This window comes from Phocoena phocoena, chromosome 18, assembly GCF_963924675.1.
Source record: "Phocoena phocoena chromosome 18, mPhoPho1.1, whole genome shotgun sequence".
In the NCBI taxonomy this organism is placed as follows: domain Eukaryota; kingdom Metazoa; phylum Chordata; class Mammalia; order Artiodactyla; family Phocoenidae; genus Phocoena; species Phocoena phocoena.
The window spans coordinates 69,485,317-69,496,173 of NC_089236.1; the positions used below are offsets into that span (position 1 = coordinate 69,485,317).

General features: G+C 51.9%; 1 protein-coding gene across 1 annotated transcript; it reads right to left on the minus strand.

The window, feature by feature from the left end:
- Positions 1 to 7,493: 7,493 nt before the first annotated feature.
- Positions 7,494 to 8,543, minus strand: LOC136137869 (G-protein coupled receptor 183-like). The gene is made up of 2 exons (XM_065896323.1): positions 8,064 to 8,543; positions 7,494 to 7,709 (listed from the first exon to the last, which is right to left on the minus strand). The coding sequence occupies exons 1-2, from the start codon at positions 8,541 to 8,543 to the stop codon at positions 7,494 to 7,496; spliced, it is 696 nt and encodes a 231-aa protein (XP_065752395.1).
- Positions 8,544 to 10,857: the final 2,314 nt, after the last annotated feature.

Below are 10,857 nucleotides of genomic sequence, written 5' to 3' on the forward strand. Positions count from 1 at the left end.
ATTCATATTAGGAGAACCGCCAAAGAGGTCTCCCAAAGGGCGGCAGTAAGAAAGTTTAGGGGCCTCTGCCCCTGATTCCTTATTCCGCTGCCTAGATGGCCCCCAAAACCTCACTGAGCTGGAACAAGTGAGTAAGGTGAAACCAGTTCCAGTGCCACGATTAGGGGACAGGGTTTCTTGCTCAGCATCCCAGGCGCAGCAAGCCTGTCTCCCAGCTCCCAGCTTCCCTGCCTCCCACCGCGAGGTCCTAGGAAGAGCACTGTTTGGGAGGGGTTTCTCCCTCTGACCCTTCTTGAGCTCTTGTGGCTGGACTAATAATAAAATTGACCCAAGACAAACTAACAGGAGAGAAAGAAACAAATATGAATTCTTTCGCAGGGAGGTCTCACAGAAACAGGACCTAAGAAGTGGCCAAAGGAGGCAGCTTCTATACTTTTTAGACAGAGAAACAAATTTGTGAGGAAATGACAGGACAAAGACACTTTGGCTTTGGTGCTTAATTAGTGAAGAATCTAAACAGAATGTGGGCGTGGGGTAGTCAATGAAATAAGCAACAAGGTTTGCTTATCCAGGCTTTCTGCCCAAACTCTCCCTCTTTGGAGTTTAGGGTGTCCTTCTACTTCCAGGTGCAGGGAGTAGACCTTTCATAGGAGAGATTTATTTCCTGCCTTCAGGGAGACAGAGACGAGGGTCAGAGTATCCCTCTTACATCAGCTCTTTCTTAAGTAACTTTAATTCAAAATAACCAGTATGCCATTGGTGCACATTTGGGGGCACATTTGGGGGCCCCCTGCCCTGGGCCCCGACAGCATCGACCAGACGTTCCGCGCGGTTGATGCTGAGCGGGGCGTCCCCGGCCTCCCTCTCCCTGGCTCTGCCCTCCTCTCTCCTCCTCCTCTCTCTTTTCAGGTTTCTCTCCAACACTGTTTGATACCAGCCCCACGCCAGCCATTGTTTCCCCAGATGAGGGTGGACACCAGCCTGAGGCTAAACCTCTGAACTGAATCAAGTCCCCCCACCGAAGTCAAAACGAAAGCTGCCAAAGATACACCAAGACACGTACCGGGCAAACCCCGCGGACGCACAGGAAACCAGGCTGTGCCTGCTGAGCTTGCCCGTCTCGCCCGCAGAAATCCCGGTGCTCAAAAAAAAAAAAAAAAAAAAGAAATCCCGGTGCTCAGAGCTGGAAGGACATCAGCCGGCATCTTGATGAACATCCTCCTTTCGCCCTTGAGGCCAGGTTCTGGAGCTGCCAGCGACTCACCGAGGCTGCCCGGGGCCCAGTAGGCCTTTTAGAGAAAGAAAGAAAACCGGTGAGAATAACAACATTCACTGTGTCTTGGCTTTTGTCATTCTTTCAACAGGTTGTAGGAGATGTGAAGTTTGAAAGAAGAGACCAGGATCCACTTACTTTCCTTAAATCGGGTAGAGAGATGAAGACTACTGTACCGTCTGGCGGGGGCTGCCACGAAGTCCCACAGGCTGGGGGGCTTCAAGAACAGAAGTTAATTTCCTCGCCGTTCTGGAGGCTGGAAGTCAGGTCAAGGTGTCGGCAGGGCTGGTTTCCTCTGAGGTCTCTCTCCTTGGCTTGTAGACGGCCGTCTTCTCTCAGTCTTCACACGGTCGTCCCTCTGTGTGTGTCTGTGTCCTAATCTCCTCTTCTTATAAAGACACCAGTCATCTTGGATTAGGACCTAACGACCTCATTTTAAAGACCCTGCCTTCAAGTACAGGACCTCAGCATATGCATTTGGGGGGGAACCCAATTCATCGATAACAAATCCCTTGGGGATGGAATTAAAGGACACGACACTGGGCTTCCCTGGTGGCACAGTGGTTGAGAGTCCGCCTGCCGATGCAGGGGACTTCGTGCCCCGGTCCTGGAGGATCCCGCATGCCGCGTAGCGGCTGGGCCCGTGAGCCGTGGCCGCTGAGCCTGCGCGTCCAGAGCCTGTGCTCCGTGACGGGAGAGGCCACAGCAGTGAGAGGCCCGCGTACCGCAAAAAAAAAAAAAGGACACGACACTGACAAAATGCCCCTCCTCACCCAACTCCACAGTGATGCAGAAAGGAGGCAGGTAACCTGCCTCATCGCACCTGAATAATAATAAAACCTACATTTTAAAGCAGACCGTCAGCCCCCCGTGGAAATAACATCCACTTCATGCTCCCCAGTCTGACTGAAGTCTGACCCTAGACTTCTCTTCTAGGCTTCAGGCCTTAGATGTCCTGCTTTGTACTGTACACCTCCATACGCCCGTCCCAGGGGCACCCAAGCCCACCTTCTCCCTATAGCTTCTCCTGTGTTCCCAACCTTGGGAGTGATACCACCATCAATCCAACTGTCTATCCCCAAACCTGGGAGTCCTCCTAGTCTCCCCAACCTCTCCTCCTGTAGTTCATCAGTCTCCACTGGACACTTAGCACATTGTGTGTCCTTGTCTGGTTACAATTGTATGTGTCACCTTCTGGTCTGTGATCCATGAGTTTTAGGGGCCATGGCTCCATTATCCCCACTGTATCCTCAGAGCCTGGGCTAATACTTGATAAATGTATGAATTAATGAAGAAGTGAATGTTGAGGAGGAATCCGGCCCCGAGACAGAATTGTTAAGTTACAAGAGAAGCGGCGTGTCGCCAGCCTGCCCTTTCTGCAGGGCTCTCTCCCGGCCCCCTGGGCTGCCACCTCCTGTCGGGGGCAGCAGCAGCTAGAGCTGATGAGTGCTCCTGGGACTGAATGTCTTGCAAGGTCCTACCTCTGTCAGTTTCTGGGACTCTACCCTTTATGTGCAGCCGGCCGAAGGGAATACTGTGAGGCGTTAGCATTAAGCACACAGACAGACACGCAGGAGGGCGCCTCGCTGGCTTGGGACGGGCCACCTCCCCTGCCTGCCCCACTGCAGAGCTACTAAGGCAACAGGGCACATGTCCGGGCTTCCTGGAATCAAAGAATGTGAGCACTGGAAGGTGGTGTAGACCTCAAGATTTCAACAATTACAGAGGAAACAGCATCCCTGTCATGAGGGATTCATGTGGCCTGAGGTGTGACCTGACCTTCAGGGTTGGAGTCCCCACGGGGGGGCACAACCTATCCCTGAGCCTGGGCCCACAAGCCACACACACGCCAGAGGGACTTTGTCTCTGTGTCTGCCCCGTATGCAGTCACTTGGCGAAGAGAGAAAACTGTAGTGAAAGCTGGACCGTGGTTAACTTGTGGTGTGTGGCGATGCCAGGGGAGCGGGGATTCTCAGTGAAAATGAGATTTCTGGAGAATGCCGAGAGCCCGTAGAGACATTTGGGTATCTGCCAGCTCAATTTATGAAATTCCATTCTTCCTCCTTAAAATGTCAAGCAATCAGAATGCTTAGACATCATCACGAGACCCTCCACCCAAGGGGAGAATCTCCCTGACACCTCCTCTGGTCGTCTGTGCCCCGGAATGGGACTCGGGGGTCCTCATTACAGAGCCCATACCTACAGGGCTGCCCTGGGCCCTGCACATTCCTCTGAACTCAGGTCCCACATGCAGAGTGAGCGGACCCTCCGAGGGGGTCACTCTGATGCTTCCATGTTGACATGAGGTTGTCTTGATTGGACCTGAAAAACAAACCATGGCAGTTCAACTTTTTTTGGACCAACTAGTGTTTAAAACAGACCCCTTTTACTCCTTCCTCCAAGTCTCATCTTGGACATGGGGCTCTGATGTGGTATAATAGGGGCTTAGAGCTGGAGAGGGGTCAGGGATGGGATGAGAGTCAAAGAAGAGTGTCTGGAAACAGGGGTGCTCAGAAATGGGTGGGTGTTATAAGTAGGATTTTGTCCCCCAAGATAAGATTAAGTCCTAACCCCCAGAACCTGTGAATATGACCTTAATTGGAAATAGGTGTAATCAAGTTAAGGTGAAGTCTTGGCAGGTGTAATCAAGTTAAGATGAGGTCATAAGGGTTGGCCTAATCCAAAATGACTAGCCATAAAAAGAAACGAAATTGAGTTATTTGTAGTGAGGTGGATGGACCTAGAGTCTGTCATACAGAGTGAAGTAAGTCAGAAAGAGAAAAACAAATACCGTATGCTAACACATATATATGGAAGCTAAACAAAAAATGGTTCTGAAGAACCTAGGGGCAGGACAGGAATAAAGACGCAGACGTAGAGAATGGACTTGAGGACACGGAGAGGGGGAAGGGTAAGCTGGGATGAAGTGAGAGAGTGGCATGGACATATATACACTACGAAATGTAAAACAGATAGCTAGTGGGAAGCAGCCACATAGCACAGGGAGATCAGGTCGGTGCTTTGTGACCGCCCAGAGGGGTGGGATAAGGAGGGTGGGAGGGAGACTCAAGAGGGAGGGGATATGGGGATATATGTATACATATAGCTGATTCACTTTGTGATACAGCGGAAACTAACACAACATTGTAAAGCAATTATACTTACTTTCAATAAAGATGTTGAAAAAAAAAATGACTGGTGTCCTTAGGAAAAGAAGAAAATGCCTCATGAAGATGGAGGCACGTGGGGAGAGGACCATGTGGAGATGGAGGCGGAGATGGGGCGATGCTTTATAAGCCAAGGAACGCCAACAAATTGCCGGAAGCTGGTGGTGACCTGGAACAGCCTCCCTCACAGCCTCAGGAGGAACCAGCCCTCCCGACACCTTGATTTTGAACTTCTGGCCTCCAGAACTGCAAGAGAAGGTTTTTGTTGTTTTAAGTCACCCGGTTGATGGTACTTTATTACAGCAGCCCCAGCAAACTCATACCGTGGGCGAGAGAGATGCTGGCGTCTCCAAGGACCCCTCAGGCCAGGTTTCTCAAGCCTGAGCTGCAGCAGGAGGGCTTGTTAGGACACTGAGCGCTGGGCCCCTCCCCCAGGCCAGCCGGTTCAGCAGGTCTGCCGCGTGGCCCAAGAATGTGCATTTCTAACAAGTCTCCAGGTGGTGGTGACACTGCTCTTCCAGGGACCACACTTGGAGAACCCCTGCTCTAGGGGCCTGGGTGTGGCCTGGGCATTGGGACCTGCTGGTCCCGGTAATGATGAGATGTCTATCCCTGCTGATATGAGTTGTGCCAGCCCACTTGGCAAACTTTCGTAGCCACAGCCAGTTTTCATTTAAATGCTTTCTGTAGTTTTGAGTGGTTTACACAGGTGCTGGTTCGTGAAACAGCACCTCCACTACACACACACTGACCCCATGTGGTAGATGTCATAGTCCCTATTGTTACAGGCAAGGAAAATGAGGCTCAGGCGTGGGTGTGAATCCTCAGCAGGACGCTTCTCCCTCCTGAGTCCCTGAGCTCGGGCGTCTGTGCTCTGAGCCCGGCTCTGGAACATCCCTGGCTGGTTCAGTCCTCAGAATTCAGATTTCCCTCTTTGTAAGTCACACCCATCATCGCCTTGTCTGAATACAGAGCCATCACCCTCCTCCCGTGGCAGTGCTGGAAGCCGGCAGTGCACTGGGCCTCGGCTTTCCCCGACCCATTGTTGCTGCTTCCGGCCGGAGCTCACGATCTCGTCCTCTTTCCTGATCCTGTTTTGTTCCCAAATGCCCTCCGGATGTGACTTCCTCCTTTCTGTTTCCAGGTGCTCAGCACAAACCAGCCCCAAGCAGCTTTGGATGTGAGGAGCCTGGTGTGCAGCGAGGACAGGTGATGAGAAATGCTTGGGAGGATGGCCAAGAAGGATTTGTAATGTCCGGAGTCAGACAGGTCTGCAGCCCTGCTGGCCTGGCCGCTCTCCACGGAGGAAGCCCCTGGCTGTGAGGGCAGCAAACTGCAGGCTGGCCAGGCCCTCTCTTGCCACCTCCATGCCCTTTGATGAGGGCTGGGTTAGTGCAAACAGGGTGTGTGAGCTTTTCACCCCAGCCAGGTGTGGACATGAGCTGTGGGCTCCTGTGAGAGGTACTCAGGGTGCAGAGATGGGCCTTTCAGCTGAGGTCCTGCACCTTCAATCCACAGGCCCCAAGAGCAGACTTGCAAATTCTTCCAGCTTTTAAACACCATTCCTGCCCCAGCTGCAGGCAGGAAGCACCCTCCACCACGAGCACCACGTCCCCAGGATCGATGTTCAGTGCTGGGACCTGTCTGGCCACAGGGGCCACAGCTCCGTGTCTGTGGGTCACTCTGGAGCTGAGTGTCCTCCCTGCCCCGAGCCCAGCAGAGCCAGAGTCGGGGGCAGGATGGAAGAGAAGCGTGCCCAGAGCCTCGACGTGAGCCCCTGAGAGCCTCTCCTGGGACACAGCAAGCTCATCAGCTCAAACCAGCGAGGGCGGACTGAGCACCAGCTCCCGCCCCAGGAGTAACATGGACTGTGATGCGGGGGGCTGAGAGGAGGAGGCCGTGCCCCGGACGTCTCAGGAGCTGACAGTCTGGTGCCCCGTGAGACAGCCCCCTCTCAGGAGAGCCACCGTGAAGCTCTGCGCACGAGAGTCAAGTGCCCCAAACTTGGAACTTGGGAGGTGGAAGCAGCTGATCATCTGGAGGAGAAGGAGGCCACTGTTGGTCAGGGACCAGGGACGACCTCAGGGGGGACCCGTCTGGAGCCAGAGCTTTGGGATAGGGGGCAAGGGGGCGCCGCGGAGGCTGTGAGCATGTTGCTTTGGGCCCGTGCCGCAGAGATAGACGTCACGCTGGCCCTGGTGCTCCCCGCACATTGGCAGGGAAACGCGTGTTTTATTTTACAGAACTCAAAATCGCCCAAGTGGAAACGCTCTGTGCCTTGTTTTAAACTCAAGAAAGCGCCGGAAAGGTTTGTTTTGACCAAATGGAAACAACACTCCCATGGACAAGCACTTTCTGACACACACAAAACAAATGAAAAGCTCTTGCCCACTTTCCTGACTTTCTCCCCCAGCGATGTCCCCAGTCACACATGTCATAAGGGGCTTGGGACCAGATTCAGACTCTTCCTACAAAAGTGCACAACGCCCAGTCCCTCACCCCACTCCCCCAACGCCAGAGGCGGCTGGGCCAATAACTTGGAGTCAAGTGCGTCCTCCCCATGTTTTCTGACTTTCTCAGGAGAACCTTGGCGTTTTTGTAAACGTTAGCGCCAAGCTTTTAGAAATTTTGTGTGGTTTTTTTTGGGCGGGGGAGTATTTTTACTCTTTACAACAACTTGCCACCCCAATTCGGAAACCTCGTCTAAATTGTGGATCTAGTACTCAGCCAATGATTCTTTCGGTCGTGACTGCATTTGCTGTGAAAATACTCTTTTCCTGGAAGAAACCGCACACCCTTCAGAGGCCAAGGCCGCAGTAGCGTTTATTAGGATACATCAGAGGTAGGTTCACCGTAAAGCTAATGAGCGCAAGCTTCAGGGCTCCTCACTTACCATCCAAGACCTTGTACCTAATTTTGCATCTATTGTTTTGTATTCTTTTTCTTAAAGAACCCACACCCGCTCAAATTGTATAAGCTTTGGGGCCCCAACCCTGGACCCCTAGCCCCAGATGCAGTCTTAAAGCCCATGACCTATTAGACCTCATTCTCCTCTAAGGGCAAGGAGCCCCCAGTCTGGTTGATATTTTGTGCTTCTGAGGAACTTTTTCCCGGAGCGGGGGAGCGGAGGATGCTGATGCTTTGAGCTTCCAAATGCTGAGGAGCCATTTCCTGTAACGCGTAGATGCGAGGAAGTAAATGACGGGGTCGATGCTGCAGTTCAAGTTCATGAGGCACACCGTGAGCTGAAGGCACAGTGTGAAAGCCCTCTGCTCGGGGCAGGCTGGCTGGTGGAGCACCTTTCTCACCATGAACTGGATGACAGTGAAGTGGTAGGGGATGAAGCACACAAGCACGGCCACCAGCACCACCAGGGTGAGCAGGCAGGCCCTGCGGTGGTGCCCCTTCCTGCTTGTCAGAGGGTTGTCCCGGGCCGTCCTGCACAGCTTCATGGTGATCCTCACGTAGCGGAAGAGAATGATGCCCACCGGCCCGCAGAAGCTCAGAGCGGAGATCACTAGGACCACGACGGGCAGCGTGAGCACTGGCTGGACGCTGTCATACTCCACGCAGGTCAGCCTGCCGGCCACGAGCTTGGTCATGGAGAGCAGGAGCAGGGGCGCCGTCTGCAGAGACGCCAGGACCCACACAGCCACACAGGTGAGCCTGGCTGGCCGGGGTCCGCGGAGCCGGAGACACTGGTGGGTGCGGACCACAGCCACGTAACGGTCCACGCTCACGCATGCCATCAGGTAGATCCCTGAATAAGTGTTCACGTAGAATATGAAGGCCGTCAGCCTGCAGAGCCCTTCACCGAAAGGCCAGCTGAAGTCCAGCACGTAGTAGGCGATCTTTCCGGGCAGGGCCAGGGTGAACAGGAGGTCGGACACTGCCAGGTGGACCAGGTAGACGTTTGTTGAGTTGATCTTCTTGCCCTTTTGATAAGCAAGGCGAAGGGCAAGGATGTTTCCCAGGGTGCCAAAGACCAAGAGGGCTGTGTAGAACAAAGAGAGCATCACGCTGGCCACCCGGGGTGGGTGGTGAGGGAGGCAGGAGTCGGCGTGGTGGACGAGGCTGTCTGGGTCAGCTGTGCAGGAAGCCATGTCATAGAGGTCCTTGGGGAGACAAAACATTAAAATGTAGTATTGAATCTGTGGGGTTACGCCTCTATCGAGTGATACTTAATAATTCGCTGAAGCCACATGCCCATGGAAAGCGTATATCTTTATTGTTTAATTTTATTGGATTATAGTTGATTTACAATGTTGTGTTAGCGTCAGGTATGCAGCAAAATGATTCAGTTACATATACATGTACATATATTCATTCTTTTTTAGATTCTTTTCTCATATAGGGTATCACAGATTGAGTTCCCTGTGCTTTACAGTAGGCCCTGTTGGTTATGTCTTATATATAGTAGTGTGTGTATGTTCACCCCAGGCTCCTGATTTATCCCTTCCCCCAGTGTTTCCCCTTTGGTAACCATCAGTTTGTTTTCAATATCTGTCAGTCTGTTTCTGTTTTGTAAATGGATAAAGAAGATGTGGTACATACAAGCCTACCTCTTTTTAAGTAAATTTATGTGCAAGTGTGACATACCGTTCCACTCACTGTTGCTATGTAACAAATTACCCCCAGAATTTAGCAACTTAAAACACTTTATTATTTTCACGGTCAGGTTTTGAACAGGACACAGTGAGATTGGCTTTTCTCTGCTCCCCACTGTTGGGAGCCTCAGCTGGGAAGAATCGACAGCTGAGGGTTACTCAGTGGCAGGGGCTGGGACCATCTGGAGGTGACTTTACTCAAATGACGCTGACTTTTGGCCAAAGCCTCAACTGGACTGTCAGCTACAGCACCTGCACAAGGGTTCCTCGTGAGGCGGGGGCTTCCTCGCAACATGGTGGCCTGCAAGTACCTCAGTTTCTTACACAGTAGGTTGAGGCTCCAAAAGAAAGTGTCCCGGAAAAAAAAAAAAAAAAAAAAAAGAAAGTGTCCCGGAAACTAGGTAGAATCTCCATCTATTAACCATGTCTTTTATTTTCTATATTCTAGTGCTCTGACATCTTGGGGCCTGGCTGACCCTGGAGGGGCTGCCCTTCCCTGGGTTAACCAGTCCCTTGAGTGTACTTTTCAAATGCAAACCAACCACTCCCACCATCTGCCCTAATCAACCCAGGGCCAGGTACCAGGGGCAGCCCCTGTGTCCCAGAGCCCCCGAGATGATTCAAACAATCCTAAGCCTGCTGACCCTGCCTTGCCTGTTCCCTTCCACCGAAACCACAGTAAAGGCTCTTGCCCACATTTCTGCTCCTCTGGCTCTGTCTCCTGACCAACCCCAGCTCTCCCCCTGTGGCCCCCCGTGATGTGGCATGGCCCCTCTTCTTGGGGTCTGTAAGTAACAAGCTCTCTTTTTCAACAGCAATCATCCCCTGATCTGTTGGCCTTACTGACCCTCAGATTTTCTATGAACACACTGTACTCAAAAACACCGCATCAGCTTTTCTAAGCTGGCCTGGGAACTGTGGTATCATCATGTCCGCCTTCTGCTGTTACAAGTGAGTCACAAGCCCACCCAGAATCAAGAAGAGGAGACATAGCTCCCATCTCTCAACAGGAGGAAGGTCAAAGAATTTGCAGCCATTTACAAATCACAACACACATGCAAAAATGTGCACAAATCATAAAAGTAGAGCTTGACGACTTTCATAAAGTGAACACGCCTGTGTGATTAGCCCCCAGATTCGGAGACACCTCACCAGCACCCCCAGAAGCTCTCCTTTGCCCCCCCCCCCAGTCTCTACCTCCACTCAAGGGTAATCAATATCCTAACTTCTAAAATCACAACTCAGTGTGCCCGCTTCTGAACTTTAAGTAAATAAATCATACGCCACGGGTATGTGTATTCTCACCCACAGAGCTTCTTTGGGTCAGCATTAGTTTGTGAGATTCACCCGTGCTGTAGTGTAGTTGTGGTGTGGTGTAGTTGTGCTGTGGTGTAGTTGTGCTGTGGTGTAGTTGTGTGGTGTAGTTGTGGTGTGGTGTAGTTGTGGTTTGTTCCTTCTCATTGCTGTATGATAGTCCACTGTGTGTATGCATCACCACCTATTTACATCCATCCTACTGTTGGTGAACATTTCTGTTATATCAAGTTCAGCTATGCATGTTCTTTCACATGTCTTTTATGACACATAAATATCTATTTTGCTAAGTACTGTACATAGCTAGGAGTGGGGCTGGTGAATCACAAGTTCTGCACGTTTCGTTTTAGTAGGTCCTGGCCATCACTTTCCCAAAGCAGCCACTCTGCGTACTCCCAACAGTGTATGGGATTCCCATGGCACCTCATCCTCACCAGCCCTGGGCATGGTCAGTCTTTTTCAGGTGAACCAGTCTGGTGGGTGTGCAGGGGTATCT